The 21,629-nt window shown below is 40.5% G+C and overlaps 2 protein-coding genes across 6 annotated transcripts in view; one reads left to right on the top strand and one right to left on the bottom strand.

The window, feature by feature from the left end:
- The window catches only part of DNM1L (dynamin 1 like), a 39,285-nt gene extending 29,429 nt beyond the window's left edge, over positions 1–9,856 (top strand). For 3 of the 5 annotated variants that reach the window (XM_037390279.1, XM_037390278.1, XM_037390283.1), the window contains 6 exons: positions 324–380; positions 1,562–1,639; positions 3,942–4,109; positions 4,806–4,915; positions 7,375–7,534; positions 8,970–9,856. In XM_037390279.1, the coding sequence (XP_037246176.1) occupies positions 324–380; positions 1,562–1,639; positions 3,942–4,109; positions 4,806–4,915; positions 7,375–7,534; positions 8,970–9,026 (630 nt within the window). In that variant the 3' untranslated portion in view covers positions 9,027–9,856. The remainder of the gene's footprint in view (positions 1–323; positions 381–1,561; positions 1,640–3,941; positions 4,110–4,805; positions 4,916–7,374; positions 7,535–8,969) is intronic. The other 2 variants (XM_037390282.1, XM_037390281.1) reach the window with 1 other exon arrangement.
- A 2,248-nt stretch (positions 9,857–12,104) lies between these two features.
- On the bottom strand, positions 12,105–21,240 carry YARS2 (tyrosyl-tRNA synthetase 2). Its single transcript, XM_037390284.1, has 6 exons — positions 20,414–21,240; positions 19,343–19,510; positions 16,574–16,729; positions 16,069–16,239; positions 15,001–15,598; positions 12,105–14,726 (listed from the first exon to the last, which is right to left on the bottom strand). The coding sequence occupies exons 1-5, from the start codon at positions 21,214–21,216 to the stop codon at positions 15,439–15,441; spliced, it is 1,458 nt and encodes a 485-aa protein (XP_037246181.1). The 5' UTR covers positions 21,217–21,240; the 3' UTR covers positions 12,105–14,726; positions 15,001–15,438.
- Positions 21,241–21,629: the final 389 nt, after the last annotated feature.

Below are 21,629 nucleotides of genomic sequence, written 5' to 3'. Positions count from 1 at the left end.
GCTGTAGGGCCCTCACTATACTAAGCCAAACTGTCTAGCTTTGAATTTGTTTTTTAAAGGCTCTAGTTTTGATTATGGAGAGCATTGCAAAAAGTTTAGCAGAAGTTTTTATGTTGGGAATTTACTTCTAACCAGGTAATCAGAGTAGTTTTATCCACGTAATTGAAGTTTTCATAGGATTGTATTATGGCTATATGACACTGGATGAGATGAAATTACTAGTGTTTGTCTCAAAAATATAAGTTATCTGTAAAATATGAATCTTGCACATGTGTTGATATAGAGTAATACATAACTGAGGTCTTGCTGGGTTGTTTTTAAAGGAACAAAGGCGTAACAGGTTAGCCAGGGAATTGCCTTCTGCCGTGCCACGAGACAAGGTAAGTAAATGTAGATTTCTGTTGATTCATTCATTTAAAGTTTAATGCATTCTTCTTTGATCCAATCTAAGTATTGGAAATGTCAATATGCTGTGCTAGTAACAGTCTTGGGAGCTCCCAAGTATTGACTGACTTCCTTCAATTTCATAAGATGAAGTAGAATGTTACCGTCTTCTAAAGATGCAGTTTTTGGCAGGTTTTATATCTGGGATTTCTGAAAACTTGCATGTAAATTTACATTAATATTACGATTATTTCTTGAATGTCATTTGAGGAAAGGCTTAAAATGCCTGCAGATGTTAAAGATGGAGTCAGAACATGCGTGCTTAAATTTATGGCTGAGACTGATTTCAAAACAAACAGGTGATTTAAATTCAATGAGCCAACGTAGTGACTTGGTGGTTGGTGGTTTTTTGGTGGTTTATTTTAAAATTATTCTTAAAACTGCAGTTTATTGCAGTCTCAATTACTTTGGGAGAAGATGGTGGAGGTGGCATTTTCAATTGACTGTCATAATCCAGTCATGTGTTCTATCTCTGGAGCTTGCTTAGTTTTGCCAGGTTTTGGGATTAGTTCAATGACAAGTACGTACCTGCGTGGAAGAACCAAGTGTCATGGAAAACATTGCCTGGCTGTAGAAATGAATGGTCTGACACTCAGATGGAATTTTAGACAGTTAGATATTTTAAATATGTGAAGTATTCAGAATCCAAATATACAGAATATAGTTTAAACTCCTCACAGGTTGTAACAAGAGTTACTACAGCTGATAGAAATTGATTCATTAAGTTTGTTAGCTTAAGAAGTGAGACTAAGTTCCAGAACGGATCTACTGCCTTTAATCCGTGGAAGCCAACTGGTGGATGAACGGTGAATTTAAGGTAGCCATCTAGAGATCGCTTTCAGTGATCTTTGATCCTTCTCTTTCATTGGCTTCATATTTATGTCATCAGTATAGAGTTGAAATGAAATTGAAGGCCAGATAAATGCAAAGTCTCTTCACTGTCTTGGAGATGCTTTTTTCTTTTTTCTACTTACATTACTGTTTTGGTTACAAATTTAAAATATTTTCTGGATTTTTAAAGATGCTAGTAAAAGTGTATAAAATTTGCTAGGTAGATTTGGTGGTCTTCAGTTGAATTTTTCCCCCTCCCCCTCCCTGCATCTTTTACCTTCCTTAGTCTACTAAAGCTCCAGGTGCATTGCCACCTGCTTCCCAGGAGACTGTTACTGCTGCTTCTGCTGAGGCTGATGGCAAGGTCTGTCTTGATTATTTTTTTTTTTTCTATAAGCACTGCATGTACATTTCTGTTGTGGTGCATCGCAGATAGTATGGAAAGCAGTTGGTGTTTAGTGCTCTGTCACTGACACAGCATGCCCTACACAGTATAGACTGTGTCACTGCTGACACCAGTATTTGCAGTGACAGGTAAAGCTATGCCATTAGGTGGCAAAGTCACTGCTTTCTGTTTGAACTCTTGGTTGCAATGTGTTGTGATGCAAGTATGCAGCATAATTTGCCTCAAACAATAGTCAGTAGATTGTTTGGTGCAACAATGTTGTAATCAAAAGTGTCCAGCATGGTTGTTAAACTGCATGTTTTTAATGTGTTGACAGTTAAAGAAGGAGGACAGAAGATAAGCTAAAAATGTGAGTTTCCTGCTTCCTGCAGGGAATCTTTATAGGCTTTGTTCAGACTGAACCTCCTTTTCGTTGTTTCACATAATCGTTCAATCCTTGGTTTACTTATAATTGTGAAATGTATTTTACAGTGGTTTTTTACACTTCAGGTGTGCTGTCTGTTATGTTAAAATAAAGCTCATTACTGTAAAGACTTTTTTGCTAATTGCTTTCACTTGGAGTCAGAAAAGATGGGTAGTCACAAGTTTGTGTATTAAGAGTACTGAGAAGACTTACGCTTTCTGCTTCATTGCATATGCACATTCAGCTTCTAGTGCAAAGCTGCCATTTCTGTCCTGAACAAAGTAGTTTAAAAATCTAGTCAGTGGCAGATTTTTAACTAGTATTTTCTCAAGAGTTTTAGATACAGTTGCGATATGCTGCAGACATTAAAAAGAAGTCAAGAGCTACTGTGAGGATACTGTTTTGACTTAAGAAGTTGCAGGAAGCTGCCAAATTTGGTTTAATTTGTGTTTCCCACAAAACCTGTTCTTTATCAGATGGTACATAACCCAACACTTTTTCTTAGGAAATAATGTAGCTTTGTTTCTGAAACTACTTTGGAGATACAGCAGACTCCATAGTAATACTGAATGAGAGTGCCATAAGGATTTTTGCTATTTTGAATGGCTGTCTTGCAGTCCTAAGTAATGTAATGGAGCATTTCTCATCAATGGTTCTCTCTTATTAGCAGAAGTTGATTTGAATTCTTGTAGTGTATTTTTTTACAGCACCTCTGAGCAGTTGTACAATTCTAGTAAAATTTCTGATGTGGACAGTTTATCTGAGTTTCTTCCTACTATGCAACTGTTGGTATTCTGTTTGCCATGCTTTCTTTCTCACTCCTTTTTTTTAGACTCAAGATCAGCCTGTGGTGTTTCAATTGTAAATGCAATAGATAAATTTAGCTTATTTCCTCCTATATCCAAAACAAGACATAAGTAGTAGTAGTTTAGAGCTTTGTATGACTTCAAATGTTTTTCAAACAGCAATAGATTGTAAAGCACAGTAGTAAATAGGTACTAGGCGTATGGAAAGGTACAAAATAAAAAGCATTACTGTTCCACATAAAAATAAACTGTTTTGGTGTTTTTTAATACTGTTAGTATGTGATGGATGATGCTATCTACTAATACTTCTTTGGTCCAGTCATTCCTAATATTTAAGAGTTGGATGTTACGTCCCTTTGTCAGGAGATTACCGAGTCGTTCTTTGTCTGGCACTTCCCAGAAACTGATCCTCTTTTCCAGAGGATGGAGATTTATTGTTCTGTTTTGATTTGGTATAAAAAAAGCCCTCCATAAATTGAGATCTGACAGCACAAATATGTTTGTAGCTGTAGTACCTGGAAACATAAATGTGCATATTTTTAAGCTGTTATTGTAAGAAACTTCAGTTCGTACTTAAATAAATACAATATATAATATAATAAATAAACTTAAATAAAATACCAAAGAATTTAAATTCAAGTTTTCTAAGAGCTGTGGTTATCTTCAAAACATACTTTCAGATCCTGATAGTATAGGCTGTACTGCTCCAGGGATGTATGGTAAAAGCGGTAAAAGCCAGATGATTCAGGAAGACCATTCTGTATTTCAGAAGTGCTGGGAGGCTTCTCTGTGTGGCATTTTCATACCATTATTAGGAAGAATACAAGTTTTGAAAGCTTTTGTTTTACTGGTACTTTGTGTCAGCTGTAAGCAGCAAAGAGAGAACAAAGGTGGAAAATGTAAAGAATAGAATAAAGGGAATATACATGTGAAGATCTCATTTTTATTGAGTCTTAACCTATAGCTCAGTAACAGTAGATTTGATCAGATACTGCTTTGCCATGCCCAAGTTCTAATTCTCCAACGTTTCTTCATTGTGCTGTTTGTGCAGGCTGCTCCTGGGCCAGGAGATACATCTCAGGAGCCTGGAACAGGCAACTGGAGAGGAATGCTGAAACCCTCAAAAGCAGAAGAGGTATCGACAGAGGAAAAATCCAAGCCAGCTGCAGCCCTGCCTGCTAGTCCTCAGAAAGGACACGCTGTAAACCTATTAGATGTGGTGAGTCATGAAAGACAGATGCCTCCCCTTTGTACTTCAGGCTCAGGAAAGAAAACACCTGAATTCCAGATCTTGTAACTTTGCTAATATATGATATCTTTCTAAATAATTACCATTATAGGGACAGGGGGCTCTAGCCAGTCTCTTCTACTTCCTTCTTGCCCAGTCCTTCATCTTTTCTTCCGCACCCCTCCAGTTCCAGCCTATGATTTGGGATAACTGGCTTCCTTTCACAAGTTACTGTGCAAGTGAACTTCTTGTCTAGATCACTCTTTGTATAGAAACAAATCTCAGCTCATGTCTCAACTCAAATTCCTGCTCTCTTTTTGCTGAAGTTAGCGTTTTTATATTAAATAATCATTAAAGAAGAAAAAAACCCACTTAATAGAGATGCTTTCAGTGTTTGGAAAGCTTAGTTCCTTTAGTGAGCTTTTAAAAAAAAAATAAAATTAGTAGTGATGTCCTGTGACCTTTGTCTTACAGGTCTGGATTTTGGCATGTCTCTAACTTTATTTCTGAAAAACTAGAGGTTTGTTTAAAAGAGAGGTTACATCTATCAAACTGTCTGACTCAAAGAGCAATAGTTTATTTTAGACTCCACAGCTTGAGTTTTATTTACTTATATAAATGAGCAGAATTAGTAAACTGAGATTGGTGGTTTTGCTTTGTTGTTTTTTGTTGTTTTTTTTTACATAGCCTGTACCCGTTGCACGCAAACTTTCTGCCCGTGAGCAACGAGACTGTGAAGTGATCGAACGACTTATTAAATCTTACTTCCTTATTGTCAGGAAGAACATTCAGGACAGGTAAAACTTTCTAGAAATGTTTAAGCCATACAAATGTTGTGATATCTCAAGAGTAATGTATATAATCTTGTTATTTTATCATGTTTGTATGTTTGTAAGCAGAGAGAAAATACAATTATTTTTTTTAGAAGGGGCAGCAGCAGTAAAACTTGACCCATCGCAGAATTAAGCAGCACTTGTTTTTTCTACTGGCTTGAGTTCTGTATTATATTAAGTACAATGTTGAATTAATTATTTAGGAGATGCTTTTCTGGAGGATACTGCAATTCACATTGATGATGTGCAGCAACTAACTGGAATAAACTCTAGGTGCTGTGTAGACCTGACAGAACTTAGCTTTGCCATTCTGTTATTTCAAATGGGAAGGTGGAATAGAAACTACTGTGGCTAATATTTCTAGTACTGTAGGGATGGAAATGGCAGAAAAGTGATGTTTCTGCTGTGGGCAACTATGAAAAATGCCTTTAAAGTTGTGCTTAAAAATTGTCATACCTTTTTTTTTAAAATGAAGAATGATGTAAAACTTCGCTTGGCTTAAGTCTTTGTGGAAAGATGTAGCATTTTATATATATACACATATATGCACACACACATATGAATGAAAAGTTGGGGGAAATACAGGTATCTGGAAACTAGAGTTTAGAGCAAATTAATGAGCTCATAAAAGTTTTATTCTATCCAGTAAACTGATATTCTCCTCAATAAAATTTTTAGTTTTTCATGGCAGGGAATTGCCTTGCTTACCTTAATTTTACTGCAGTGTCAGTACTAGTAGCGTTACCTCCTTGCATACTCTAAACGATCCCTTCACATTCTTTGCAGTAAATAGGCATACATGAGGAAATAAATAAAATGCTATCTTAGGAATTATAGATTTGATTTATTAGGACATCCTCACCTAATTCAGAAATATTTTTAGGAGATACCTCTCAAAGATGGTACTCATGTCCATCCCATGTACCTGAAGAACTAATTCAGGCTCTTGCTTGGATGGTTTGGATGGTATCTGTACATACACAGCTTTGAACCAGAGTTTTGGGTTGCTTTCACTCTTCTAGCCAGGTGACTTCCAAAATATTCTAGGCTTCTTTCTTAAGCTTCCTTTTGGTAGAACTTGCAATGTATTGGCTTGAAAGGGGTATGTAAACTAAGGTACTTGAGTACTAATAGATGTATACGGTCTCATGATGATTTTCCGGAAGTCTTCCCACAACTGGCTAGTAAAGAACCACAAAGCAGCAAAATGTAGTAGTGGGAAAATTCCCAGACAAACTTGGGAGTATGATTCCAAAAGCTCAGATGTGTTGATGGATCTTTGTTGATCTTGGGTCTGGCCGTTTAGATTCGCATGACCCTTGTCAAGTTAATTCTGTAGTGACAGTTGTAGCACTGAGCAAAAACTCTTGATCTGCCCATGAAAACTATTTTGGTTTAAATCTAGGGCTATGGGCACATGGGAAGAGTGATGTGGTCAGTACTTACGGAGTCAGAACTGATCATATGTCAACTCCCAGTTGCGAAATACTGATGCTAAGAATTACACCAACAAGGTTGTCTTAATGGACGTTGTATTTCTCAGCTGGGAACAACCATCAGTATTTTTATTGTCAGGTACTGTCACTCTGATGAAATAACCTGAGGTGCACTAATTCAATTTTTGATTCTGTGTTCATATCCTCAGATTCTGGTACTGTGTTAGTATGATGAGTTTACCAATACTCATGTAAATATTTTCCCCCACTCTTTCAGAAAAGTACTGCTACGCATATCCTAAGTCCCAAAGAAAATCAGGTTCAGCTATATTCAATACTTTGAATATTTTTTAAGGAGGCTTAGTGGCATGGAAATCAGCTAAGACAGTGGCTGCTTGTTGCCTTACAGATTCTATAGTGTCCTTCTGATGGACTGTTCTTGAGTCTTACTGGTTGCTGCCTGCCTCCATTCCAGACAAAGTCACACTTAAACTCTATTTGCACCTTAAATTGCTCTCATGTTATGCTCTCTGATAACAGAAATAATATGGCCCGTGTTTGAACAGTGATCCTGTTTTCAGTTCATCTGCTAAGTAAGATCAGATATATGAACTCTTTCCTTTCTCATTCACATATTAAAAATTATTTTAGGGTTAAAATACTTAGCTTTTCATCATGGCTAGCAGAGTGGAGACTCAGGTTGGCCTCTAGTGAGCAAAGTAATTTATTCTTATTTTACTTTTTACACTGTATATTCATGTTCTTAACAATGGAGCTATCCTATTTGGAAGAAATTTAACAGCTCTTAAATTGTACAAGGTTCTGCATTCACTTGAGAGAAAAGGGTTTTTTATTTATGGTCATGGTAGATTCATGGTAGTTTAAGCCAAGGTTGTGTAGCTGTTTCCTCACACTGCATTCTTCAGTGTAGGGCAGACCTGGCTTTGAATAATTCTTTCTGAAGAAACAATCTTTATGTGCTTGCAGTGTGCCAAAGGCAGTGATGCATTTTCTGGTGAACCACGTGAAGGATACTCTTCAGAGTGAGCTGGTAGGCCAGCTGTATAAATCCTTGTTGTTGGATGACCTTCTGACGGAATCTGAGGACATGGCACAGCGCAGAAAAGAGGCAGCTGACATGCTAAAGGTATTAAAAAGATCAGGAGCTTGTGGGAGTAGTTAATTAAATCGAAACCATACAAATGTGAGATTTTTTGAAAACTTGCCTTCAGTTTTTACTTTGCTGCTTTTTAAGAGTATGCCAGTCTATTTTCTCTCTGCTAGAGGAATTAAAAGCAGTATGTGATCAGAAAGTATTACATGGATTGAGTACTTGGGAAGACGTGTCTTAAACTGTATTTTGGGTGTAAAGCAGAAGCTGTAATCTGGTGTTATTTTCAATTATACATTTGGTTTTAATAATTTGCTTTTATTTAACTTCATAGTGTTCAGCAGTTCTCTTTTGGGGGATTAAGCTTACAGTGTTTTAAATGCTGTTCATCTGTATGCTTCACACAGAGCCTGCTGGCCAGTGGCAGGTGTATCTAAGACAGTACCCTGTAATGTGAACACTGGGAGTGTTATGACTTACTTATGATGACCTCATCTGTATCACAGTGCATTTGTGACATGTCTGTGCTGGAGAACTCTTCGTTTTTTCATTGTTCAGTTATGTGGTATATCAGTGTCTGCATCAGCTGCACCAGAAATATGCCACTTTGCATTGAACTGCATAGAAGAGTTCCTCTGCCCATTCATCCCATTGACTGAAGAAGTAGCAAGAAGTGCTCCTCTCCTATATGCAGCGTGGTCAGACACTGCATGTTTGAGAGACGATACCCAGAGATACTGCTTGTCAAAGACCAACTGCAGCAAATTTAATCTTTGTTATCATATGATCAACATTTGAGTGAAGGGAATGGTCTGCTAACAGTCTTTGAAACTATAAACTTCATAGGGCCAAGCTCATAGCTTGGATTTCTCCAAACTGAAGTAAGAATTTAAATAATGTTTAGTATTAGCTGGTATTCTGAGCTTTTAATTTTGCAAAGTGTGGCAGGCTAGACTGTAATGAGTACATCAGAATGCTGAAAGTGATACAAAATAGGTGCAGTTTCTCTTATTTTGAGGAAGGTTTAAAGCGTTAAAACTGTGTGATGAAAAACGTCTGCCCTTCTTGAGCATTTATTTATAAATACAAAATGTTAAGACAAACAGGTGTTAATGGGAATATGTGAGAATACAGAAGTTGCTCAAAACTATGACAATGAGCTTTTTCTGCTTCAAACTGGAAGTTGTTTCCAATTTTTAATTCTTAAGTCTAGAGAAGCGATTTAATGACACCTATGCTAAGTTTTATCATTACCTTTGCTTTGTAGTATTTGCCAGTTGCATAATCTTTTGCAGATGGAAGGCTTCAGAGTTGTTAATCAGTGGTGTGTAGGTTGATACCACTCCTTTCATCATGAAAATGATTTGCTTTTATTGTATCTTTAACATTGTACTTCCTAGACTACTGCTGCTATCTGAGAAATCTCTTCAGAAAAACTAAATAACTGGCTTTTCCATCTTTCTGTGTGCAGGCCCTGCAGCGAGCCAGTCAGATCATTGCAGAGATTCGCGAGACACATCTTTGGTGAAGACTCTACCAGCCACACTATTTATATGCATTGGAGGTTACATTGACTTGAAAATTGCTAGGCATGGTATACGGAGTAGAATTTTTATTTATGAACTCTTGTCTGTGTACTGCAACTGTGTAAATTTGCTCATGTAAAGACAGTTGGTTTGATTTGCAAACAGAAAAATATGCTGCATTTTGCAAAATAAGTCATATTTAATCCACATAATAAATGGCTCTAAATGTTTCCTTACCAGCTTTCTGGTGCAAATTAAAGCAGACCAAGTCTACTGTCTCAGTGACAGTCTCATTTAAACTTGGAGAAAAAACATTAAAGTTCCAGTGCCTGACTTGCTAAACAGGTTGCCTGTGGTTAAGATGGACGGTGTAGTCTTGTGGCATAGTTTTAAGCTGCTTTTACAATAGAAGTTTAAATACTGTGAAGAGAAGAGAGCACCGAGTATTTTCTTTCATGAATATATTGCATGCACAATGACAGATGGAGGTATCAATTTTATAGCACACTAGAGTTGTCTACCGTATTACTATGTGTGTGTGTGTGTCCCCATTTTCCCCCCAAATGTTAAAGCTGCAGACAAAAATCTGAACTTCATTTAATGGAGTATCACATAGGAAGAATTAGCCTGGAGCTTGCGAACAGTAACAGCCTACTGAAAGGTGGGTGCAAAGTTATTCATGTGCACTGGAGCTTGTGTGTAAACGCTGGGGATTGTAATCAGGTACAAGAACACCTTCCCCTTCCTCCCCACTGGGACCAAGCCCCTGGACCATCCAATAGTATGTTTGTTCTGGCAGAATTGAAAAATAAAACTGATTTCAAAACTGTAATGGGATAGTAAGTGTTTCTTTTAAAAACAGATTAAGCTGGCCAGGGAGAAGGGGATCCCCACAACTTTGTCCAGATTTTGGAATGTATGACAGTATGACAGAAAGTCTGTGGGACTAGAATTATTTATACCAGAGATTACAGTTATTACTTTCTTTTGAGGAAACCTTACTGTGCTGGAAGTAGCAGTGCGCTGCTTTTTTTTTTTTTTTTTTTTTTTTTAAGGACAATCTTAAAGTTAGGGAATTTTTGGTTGGAAATAAAGTTGATGAGTTACTTTCTTCTGATTATAATCCGTACAGATAAATATTGTTCACACTAGCCTTTAAAAAGTAAACATTATAATTTTATGAATGCAAATGTATTTCAACTCCAGCCAGCACATTTGCATGTACTTTTCAAGCAGATTCACTTTTTTGTATCAAGTAAAAATGTTTGCTATGGTGTTGCTGATTATTTATCTTTAACACAACTTGCATGAAAAACAGGATGCTGCTGTTAACATCCATGGCTTGCTTTTAAGATACTGGGCCAATATAGTGAAGTTTTTATTACCATATTCAGTTCCTTCCCCATTTCATCAGTAATGGAATTCCTTTTGTAAGCTGCCAAAGACGGAAAATCAAAAAACATAAGACCTCAGTTTAAAAGAAGGTCTATTTAAAAATGTATTTTTCTCATGGTAATCTTCAGTTTGGCACCAGTATTAAGCACAAGGTGTTACATCTGACAGATGCAGCTTTTGGATACTTTATGCATGACCCAAAATAATTCACGCAGAACACAGAAATACATGCTATATTTTTAAACAGCCTAAAAAAGTCATGATATATGCACTATATGTAATGAATACAAAGGAAGTAACTTCAACTTCTTGCATTGTATCCAGGAGTGGTAGTTCTCAGATTTAAGAAATGTGACTGTAGTGAAGTACAAGCCACTTTTCCAATCAATTCTGATGAACAGTGAAAGCTATTAAAAGTTTTGTTAGAAGCATTACATTTGTTTGGAATTCACCTGACACCTCTCGCCCTTTTACTTTCCACATCTAAGTAGCAGTGTGTTTTCAGCAAGGTAGAGCTGCCTGTAAGGGAACTGCTACCTGAGCTTTAACTCCTTAAGTTCAGTCAACAGTCTCTTGTGAAGAAGTATCTGACTTGTAAATTCTGAAACGTTGCATAAAGCAAATCAATTCCATTTATTTAAGGAATTCCTGCAAGTGATAACTGGCTCTTTAATGTTATGTTAAATTTCCACTGTTAATTTTGGGATTTAAAATGTTACGACTTTTTTTGTTTAAGCTTCACAAAAATTTCCAATATGGTAATGTTTTGAGTGCCAAGAAATGAATTTGATTTGTAATCTTTAATGCAAGTCTTTAAAAATCTATGCTGTAACAATCCTGTTATTTAATAAACAGATAATACACAAAACTAATTATTCCAGAAATACTTTTAACTAACTTGTAGTTCAGGTAAGGACTTAGAAGTTAACAGTACAACTACCTGTTATTTGCACAGCCTTAGGGATGTTTGCGTTTGTCCTCATGCAGTTCTACAGTGTTAGTTCTAGTATAGTTGTGTAATAGTGTAGACAGGCTGCTATTGGCTATTAATGTTTTTTAAACAATCTATCTGGAATTGAACTAAAATACTTAAAATGCTACTGTTGCTTCCACCATTAAAAGAAATTATGGGGAAATATAGAAAAAAGCCTAATGAAGGCACCAACAGAAAAATTCCTAGAATCAGCAATGGTTTACTAATGTCTTCTAGTCCACCTTATTTAAACTTGGAATATTCTTGTCATCAATGCACAAATCTCAGCTAACTTAAAATAACTTGTTATCCAGTGCAGCACACAATCATGGGGGAGAAAAACCACTGTAGCTAAGTTTAGATCAGTAAATGTTTGACATTAATACCTGACCTATGTGGTACTACTGTAAATAAAACATAGTATCCCTATGTGAACAGTTTGTCAATAAATTACTTGGGGTTTTTAGTGGCCAGTTTCAGATTTCACTTAATGGAACAGATAGGTAAGAGGGGGGATGTCTGTGTGATTCAAACTGTATTCTGAGGCAAATAAATCTTACGTAAAACTTGCCTTTATTCTATGTCTTATGGAGGCATATGCCTTATGACTTTGAAAGATGCCAAACTGAATATTGCAAACTCGGGTCCCTGCTTTGTGGAACAGAGCAGGGGAAACAACCTGCCAATCTGTTGTGCCCCTACTGGTAACTTGAATTGAGGGGTTCCCGGCCCCCCCCCCCCCCCCTTAAATCTTTTCAATATGACAGTGATTTGCTAGCTAGTGTTTTCTGTAGGTACTGAAGATCTCAAATGGGTCTGCTTTTTAACTTGTCTGCTAAAACTGTGCTTTGAGGTGGGAGCTGAGTGATGAATACTTAAACTTTTAAGAGAAAAACAGACTAGACCACCTGAATATATGGTTTTATGCACAATGTTTGCTTGCTGCTCACCCTTTCACCCTTTACCTCTTTGCTGCTAGCTGCCACAATAAGGTTAAATTCAAGTCCTCTAGGTTTTGCTGTCCCCAGATGCTGTACAAATGTTTTTTGTTAGTTTTAACATCTGGCCCAAATAATTACTTTCCTTGCACTTCTAAATCATACAGTTGTAGAGATGTTAAATACTTCAATATTAGTTAGTACTTGTTCACATTTGAACAAGCTCTCTCGCTGATTACCTGAACATACTATATGAGAAATGAAACCAGGCTAAGGAATAATACTGTTTTTTTGGTGTTCCTTGACTCTCAGCTTAAGTATTCAAACGCTTAGTTGTGATAACCTTGTACAGTCATGAAAAGTAGTTGTATCCAGCTGTTTCTTTGGAAAGAGTCAGGGAAAGCTTTGGATTTCTAGGAGCTGGTCAAAAGGAAGCATGGACTAAATTTATTGGGAGTTTATGGATCTTATTAAAAATCTTGTATGCAAATAATTTAATTCCCTTTTTATTTTGTATTTGTAAAAAGAAATAAAATTCTTTTAATACTTCATCAAAGTGGGTACTAATGCTTTTTAAAAAAAAGCTGAAATTTCTGGATATACGTGTATCTGCACAATTTAGATATGAAGGAAAAAAGGCAGGAGATCAGAGATGAAACATTACTTACTTTACTCTTAGGAGTTTTATTTCCTGCAATGAGAAAGTAACTGTCACACCTGATCTCTTGTATTTCTCTGGAGACCAACATGGACGTGTATGGTATATTCTGTTCCCAGGTGCATGTTTCTGTTTTGCTATAATGCTTCTGTTCTTTAAGGTACAAGGCTGCTGTATTAAGTGAACGAACTTCACTTTCCCTTTTTTCCTACCCTTTCCAACGTCAGAAGTTGTGATTTTTCCTCCGAGTGCTTTCTCTGCAATGGCTCTGACCATTACTGGTCCTGAGAGCTAACACGCTATGTAGAGGGTTCTTTTCTTTAAGGTAGGAATGACTCAACTACTTTTTTTTCTTTATATAGAGATTAGGATAACGATACCTTATTATCAGGCAGGGAAGTAGGATCTAGAAACTGACATCAATACTAGTAAATCCAAGTAGTGAGCTACTAAAAGTACTACCATATTTCAGTTTAATAATCTGAAGAAATTGCAATGTATAAGCAGCAAGCCACTACAGTTTATTACTACTGAAGTTTTGACTGACAACAAATCCAACATCAAGTCAATCAATATCAAGTTAAAAAAACCCAAACAACTGAAAAAACAGAAGCTCTCTGCCCAACTATAGAATATCTGTCTGGATTCTTGAGACTTGTTTACGCTTCTAATTATTTCCCTGTTCTTCTTGTAGGCTTGGTGGTTTTAAGCCAGTTGAAATACCATGACTTACTCTAACATAAGAGATGGTGATGAGTTACCACATCCAGGTAGCTCAGATTAAGGTCTCTTCCCCTTCTGACTGCAAAATTCTATTGTCTAGGACTTTCACAGACTAGGAAATTATTCTCCTTGGCCAAAGAGTGAGGGCTACACTAAACCTTGAACACAACACTGCAATCAATCACTTCTTAGATCAGGCTGAGGGTTTCATAAGTATTTGCACTGGAGCAGGGAGGGACCTTAATAAAAAAAAAATCTAAGCCAGCCAACCACATGACTCTATTGTACCACTCAATTTAAAGTAATTTAAATACAGACTTGTACTATAAATAATCTTGGTAACCACATGTGGGTTTTGTTGTTCAGGTGACCTGGCTGTAAGTACTGTGGCACCTGTATTGCCAACCCAATCCCAAACACCACCATGGGCAGGGAATTTAGCAAGGCACTATACTCCATATTTATTTGACTCCAGGTATGTAAGTGGATAGCAATAAAATAAAGGGGGGGTGGGGGTGGGGGTTTGAGTGTGTTTTGGAGCAATAAAGCAATTTTACTTTGAAGTACAGATGTTGCTGTTCTACCAGTCTTGGAAATACATTCTCACTGTCATGCTGTCTTTACAAGAAAACTACGCTCCCCGATGGTGGCTAGGCCAAGCAGCAGTCAGATCGCTTCCTGCTCTTGGGTGAAGTGCAGCTTTTGCACGTTGCCCTGTCTGAAGGGTCTGACTTTTTTTAACTGCAAAAGCACTACAGCTTCCCTCACATGTTTTCTGTTCCAGATACCTTTCTGCTGCTGTTCACCCACCAGTCCTAGGCAGCTAAAATTAAAATCTTTAATGTACATGCTTCAAATCTCCTGGCATAATACAGCACCTTGCAACTGACTGTAGAGCCCGCAGAACTAGCGCCAGGGTCTACCTTCGAAAGAGACTGTAGATAGCACAGATCCATCCATGTAGTTCACAGGACTGAAGAAGCAGAATGAGTGTCACCCACACTGATGAGTCACACTAAGCACACAAAGGCATAAAAAGGATTCATCAGGCCGATTTAAGCTGGGAAAGGCTCACATTTCAAAACCTGAATTTGCTCTGTATTACCATTTTAAGGCTAGAAACCTTTGATGCAATGTGCCCCCATATGAAACCACTAAGAAACTTGGATACTAGGGCTTAATCATTCTATTCATTTATTGTCAATCTTCTGCAGCTTCCTTGAAAGGAAACCTGTGCAGAACAAGGAAAAAAAAATAAAAAATGTTGATTGCAGGTTGGTTGTCCTTACCCAATTATGCAGGTTTCTCTGTTAAGATGAAGCCCAACTGGACAGCAGCATACATCCTTTGTAGGAACTACCGGTTTTAAGTATACTTTAGGCATCTTGCTGTGGGTTATGCTGTGGAGTACCTGGACACTGTTGTCCTACAACACAGGTTGTTAAAAGGGAAGAGCATCTCCATCTTTGGACTCTGAAATTAATCTTTTCCTCTTGTGCATATCCTCTTAGGAATGGTGCCTTGAATAAGGCAGAGTAGCTAAAAATCTCTTCAGTGGTGTAACTTAACCGCCTTTATCTGAACTCTGCTGGTGTAATTTGAAAATAACACTATGGTATCAGGCAGTTTGTGAGCTGTGTAGTAATGCACAGTATAGAAACATCTTCAAGTACTTCTTCAAGCAGCAAAGCTGAAACGATCTGTCGTTTTAGGGAGATACTCTGTTGTCACAACTGCAGCCACTTTATAATGTAGTAATTTTTCTTTCCAATCCTAAGTAATGATACTCCATTCTTGAGAATATGCTGTCCAAGAATAAGAACTGTCTCGGGATCAGTCACACGAATCCCATTTATTGAAACTCCACCATCTTTAATTTTCTGGTACCTAAAAAAACCCCAAACAAACAAAAAACAAGTAACTGGTAACTGCAAGAGGAAGCCATTTCTTGCTGTTAAGTATTGAAAGTTCAGTTAAGGTTTTTTTGGTTGGATCCATAATTGAATAGATTTTAATTCTCTGGCACTTTACTTTCAGTCCAGGTCAAGAGTGACTGAAATTAACCTTAGCCTCTACCACTCCCATTCTTTCTGAGAGGTATAAGAAAACTTAGGCTGCTGCCTCAGGCTGTCTCTTCATCAGGTGTAGATTTTACAGCTAAGGTACAAGAGACTGCATTATCCTACACTTTTAGTTCAAAATGGAATAAGGCTGCCTGCTCCCCTCTTTGACGCTGCTACGTAGATCAGTAGCCTGTTTCTGCTTGATTTGGCTGTCCTAGTTTTTTGACTTCTGAAAGCATACCACTGCAGCTTGTTTAAGTGAGGTATTACCGAAGAGCACAGGTGATAACATACCCGCTAGGTCCGTCCTGAATGGCATTTGCTTTGCGACACAAGTCAAGAACACTCATTCCAGGTTCAAGCATCAATTCAGCTGAAGGAGCTTGTCTAAAAAGTTCCTGTAACTCTTGGTCAGACATGGCTTCCAGTGCCTCCACGCTGCTGTAATAAAGGGCCTTAGTGCACCTGTGGGAACAAAGATCCTTCGAAATACAATGCTAGTCTCATCTTCACACAAAGTGCTACTCAACTAATCTAATTCCCCTCCCCAAGTTATTCCGAGGGTCCACACAGTAACAGAAGAACTTGAAATACACCCCGATTATTTTTTTTATCATAACCCACTGCATTGCAATTTTTGTATATATTGTTAATGTATCTGTAAGCCTACAGAATTACTGCATTTTTCTCTTCTAACGGCTGAGCAACAACTAACCACATGAAAGTAGTCCCTGAAAATCTATGGATAATTACCACTGAGTAAATCTGAAAGAAAACTGCTCGACAAATCAGACTTTACCTCTTAGCAGATTCTAGCCCCTCTCTACCATGAACGAGCTTGGTTACTTCTGCAGCAAGTCGTTTCTGAGGGCCCCATTTTTCAGGTTCTTTAGCATGCATTTCCATGATGTGGTCAATCTCCTCAAGAGGAAGGAAGGTGAAGAGTTTCAGGTATCTATGAGCAGGGAAAAAATACTTTGTCTGTACAGCCAGCATTACAGATTTCCTGCCTTTGTCATTCAATTTTCATTAAGTATGCTAAAATGATTCTTACTCCATCCAAGAAATCCGTATTTTGTCCTTTCAAACAACTCTTTATTTTCGCCCACGTGCTTCAGCTTACCGGGATAATTCACGTTTTATTTTATATGCTGCCTAGGTTAATGTCTTCAGACATAAGATAGCATCAGATGCTTTTATGAAGATTATACTGCAATCAACAACAAGTTACAGGATTTATTGCAATTGTGTGTCACGTAATAAGGTTTTACATTATATTCTTACTAGTTGCACAATATGCTAATGCAAAATAACACTGCCTGTCAGTGGTGTTCAAGAGACAAAAGTATGATACGTATTCACAAGTATCTTGGCAGGAAGATTATTTAGGATAATCAAGAATTTAAAGGTGCCTGTCTAAGCATACTCTTTACAACAAAATCCATTTTAATGGGCCTGCAGTACCATGAAATGCAGCGTATTAAAAAAATAAAAGTACCTTTACTGTTACAAAATCTGAACGCATGGAATATTTTCATATTAGGTACCCACATACCCTTCTTTTCAGTCTGAAAAGTGGTGTGGATGCAGAACCTAAATTTGAAATATCAGGAAATAACCTTTGAGAGAGGTATCAGAGTTATATGACAGGTCACAATATGAAAGGGAAGTACCTATCTGACGTTTATGAAGACTCAGATTTGACAGTGCTACTGAAATCTAAAGAAAAGCAGATTTAAAAGAGAACATATAGCAACTTACTAAAATTAACTTAATGCCCTGAAAAAAGCTATTGGCTATTTATTTTCAGTCATGTCACTGGTACACCAGCATGGAGGCTAACCACCAATGAAGGAAACCTGTCACATGGTATTTCTCATACTTCCACGACCCTTCTCTCATTACATGATTTTAGTATTTTTACACTGGTCAGTAAGACTACTGAATTATGTGTGGCTGACTTGGATTCAGAGACAGCACAATGAATCGAAGACCACGCTTTGCTCATTGGAATTGCTCTACTCTAAGTAATGAATGTTCAGTATTTTGTCTTTGCACGTGCTACAGCTTTAAGTAGTACTTGGATATCCTTCCAGGTTTTGGTGCATTAGTCTCATCTGCTTTACAGATCAATGCACTTGCCATTATAACTGTAAGCAGAAATCTTTGTTTCTGTGTTCCAAGATGAGGAAGATGAACAGTTAAGTTCAGGGAAACCCTCTAACGTTAAGCAGGGTCAGAATGATGCAAATCATTCGTATCAGCAACTTTCAAAAAGATCCACTAAAATTCCCATACAAGGTATATGAGAAGAACATCAGACAGCCTTAAGGTTTCACCACGTTAGTACTACCGGCCATTTATGTAACAAGCACTCCTCTCATCATATTCTAAACATTTTTAATTAATGCTTAACTGTGTGAGTTACGCTACATGGATAGAAATACATGGTATGTTTGTCCAGAGGTGGGCAAAATTACATGAAACATTTTTACCACAGTTACACTACTAAACTATAGCCGAGGGTGCTGACTGACTACTAGCTTCGAAGCAACTGGGGATTTGACCAGGTATATTCATTTTGTTCATTCTGTTTTTCTCCTCTGCCTTAGTTTTCACTTTCAACAATGACTTAAAACTGATGCCTGAAAGCCTCTACGTTGTAAATCCCTTCTACGCTACCTTGTATACTGCCTGCCATGAGCTTAAAATCATACCATTTTCCCTTCTTTTTAACCACACTACTACCACAGCATTAACTGTATGCTAGGCATGTTTTTATCTAGACCAGTGGTCTCCAAAGTGGGGTGCCAGCACACAGCAGGTATGCAAAATTATCCATTGTGGTGCAGGAAGGAAATATTACAACTTAAGCAGTACACTTATATACTCTATAAATAAATAAATATACGTGTATTGGGAGATAACGCTCGATTTTTTTTTACTGACAGAGGGGTGTGATCAAAAAAGTTTGGAGACCACTGAACTAAAAGGTTAGTACAACCGTAAATATGAACTTCCTGGCTTTTTCTTAACAAGGCACTATAAAAATTTTCTTAGGGCTATGCAGTTTTTAATGTGATGCAGTTCTACAAGCTGAACTTTATGTGTTTGTTTACAACCAGTTCAGTAGCTTCTTGCAATTAAAATGCAGTGTTTCTGAATACCTCATATTAAGTAAGAACTTGTAGTAATTAGTATCTATTTGACTGCAGTTGCTTATTAGTCGGCAGGAGAGATTTCATTTGATAACTGTGATGTTACGGTACTGAAACTAACATACCTATACAATAAAGTCACCCCACTGGCAGAACAAAATGCATTACACTTTACTTGTTTGTTCATCCACGTTCTAATTTTATGATGCACATGCCAGCATATGGAGACAGGTTCCACTATCCTGTATACCTAAGAACCAGTCATGCCTGTTTGTTTAATGAATGTACAGTTATAATTAACATATACTTCTACACAGAGCTTCTGTTGCACACACCCCAATGAAACAGTTACAGTTAGGATCAGGTTTTATAAACTATGATAGAAAGCAAGACAAAGAAAAACTACTTACTTTTCAACTACGTTATCCTGTTGTCTGACAAAAAACTGATACAGTTCAAATGGAGAAGTCTTATCTCTGTTTAGCCAAACTGCATTGCCAGCAGTCTTTCCCAATTTATCTCCAGTAGTACTGGTAATAAGAGGTACAGTAATTCCAAACACATCTGTTCCCGTCATCCTGAGAAAGGAAAGAGTCACTGCATGTTAAAGAAGAAAAGACAACAAACCCCCCCCACATATTGGTAAAGCTGACTAAAATACAAGCGTTCTGTAATACTTTATCCTTGATATAAAGCAGTTAAGACAAGGGGGTGAGGGGGAAAAGATGCCAGAACACTTCTGTGAAGGGTGCTTTAAGAAAAAAACCTACAAACACCACCAAACACCCTTGAACTTAACTACTTGAGTTCTTTTGTGCGTAACAAAGTTTACAGCCATTAAACAAGTAGTTTCATGGCAACATCACTGGCAACCGGTACATCCTGTACCTTTCCTCTTTGCCCTGAGCACTGAGGCTGCTCCTGTGGCCGGGGCGCTCCCAGGGCTGCTTCTCGCCGTGCCGATGCTCTGCCCCGCAACAGCCAGGCGCGCGCCGCAGCCGCATCCCCACCCCCGCCTGTACGCTGCGAATTCTCTAAGGCTCGCGGCAGATCTGGTGGATAAGCAGAAGCTCATCCTCACCAGGTTTCACGGGATTTCTGAGAAGAAACGCATCCACCCTGGCCAACGCACCGCAGCTGCCTCTGCTCCGGTGCCCGCCGCGCAGCGCGCCCGCCCGCCCCGGCCCTGCCGCCTCCCGGCGCGGCTCCCTGCGGCTCCTGCGCCCGCTGCTACGAGAGCCGTCCCCTCCGCTACAGATTCCGTAACGCTGCACGGGAACAGGCTTAAATCCGCGGCCCAAACGCGCCTCTGGGCCAGGCCTAAGGCCAGGGCAACGCACTGCTCCCGGATCCCTCGGCTCTGCGCCGCGTCCGGGCCGGCCCCCAGCGGCAGCCCCCCCCGCGGCAGCCCCGCGCCCGGCCCCCGCCGCCCCGGGTGAGCGCGGAGGCTAGCGCCGCCCGCCCGCCAGCCCCGGCGGTACCTGGTGACGAGCTCGTAGCCGGACATGATGTTGCCCATCTGGTCGGCGCCCCCCAGCTGGACGCGGCAGCCGTGGTGCTGGTGCAGGTGCAGGAAGTCGTAGGCCTGCAGCGCCGGGTACAGGAACTCGGCCAGGCTCATGCCCTCGGCGCTGCGCAGCCGCGCCTGGCAGCTCTGCCGGCTCAGCAGCGCGCCCATGCGGAGCCGCCCGCCCGCCCCGCCCAGGAAGTCGAGCAGCGGCTGCCGGCCCAGCCAGGCGGTGTTGTCCAGCAGCGCGGCCCGCCCCAGCCGCCCGCCGCCCGCCGCCCAGAACAGCTCCCGGTGGTTCTCGAACAGCCGCCCCAGGCCGGCGCGCAGCCCCCGCGCGTGCGCCCGCACCCGCTCCGCCGACAGCGGCTCCCGCGCGCGCTCCCGGCCCGTGGGGTCCCCCAGGCGCGCCGTGGCCCCGCCCACCACGGCGATGACGTCGTGGCCGGCGCGCTGGAAGTGGAGGAGCGCCACGACGGGCAGCAGGTGCCCGACGTGCAGCGAGTCGGCCGTGGGGTCGAAGCCACAGTAGGCGGTGAGGGGCGGGCGGCCCGGCTCCAGCAGCTCCAGCAGCTGCTCCTCCGCGCTCTGCGCCGGGAACACCTCCTGGAAGAGACCGCGCTCGCACTGCGCCGCCAGCAGCCCCCCGGCGCCCCGGGCCCGCCGCGGCCTCTCGTGAGCTCGCCGCCGGAGCGGTAGCGGTAGCGGACCCGGGCGGAGGCCGCCCCACAGCTCCGCCGCCCGGGCGCAGCGCCGCCGCAGCGTGGGCGCCGCCATCTTGCGCGGGGGACGCTGGGATTGGGGCGGGGCGGTGGGCGGGGCGGCGGGGGTGGGGGCGCAGCCGGCGGGGCGGGGCGGCCCGGCCGCGGTCGGGCGTCGTGTGCGGGAAGGCCCGGCCGGGAGGAGCCGGGGGAAGGCCCTGGCGGTCGGCGGCGGGAGTGCTGCGGGCCCGGGCGCCGGGCGGTGACTGCCCTTCGGGATACTGGAGAAGATGTGCCCGCAGGCGGGATGTGTTGGCTCCTGCCTCGGATGTTTTCCCAACCTGCCAACCGAAGTACCGGGATTTCAAACCGCCTTCGGGCTGAGATACGTGCGCTGGGAAGCGGCCTTCGGCTCTGAGCAGGGCGCCCGGCAGGGGGCCACCAGGTGGTTGCGGTAGTGATGCTGCGGCCTCAGAACTTACAAACTCC

This window comes from Falco rusticolus, chromosome 5, assembly GCF_015220075.1.
Source record: "Falco rusticolus isolate bFalRus1 chromosome 5, bFalRus1.pri, whole genome shotgun sequence".
Taxonomy (NCBI): Eukaryota; Metazoa; Chordata; class Aves; order Falconiformes; family Falconidae; genus Falco; species Falco rusticolus.
This window is presented reverse-complemented; position numbering and strand designations above follow the sequence as displayed.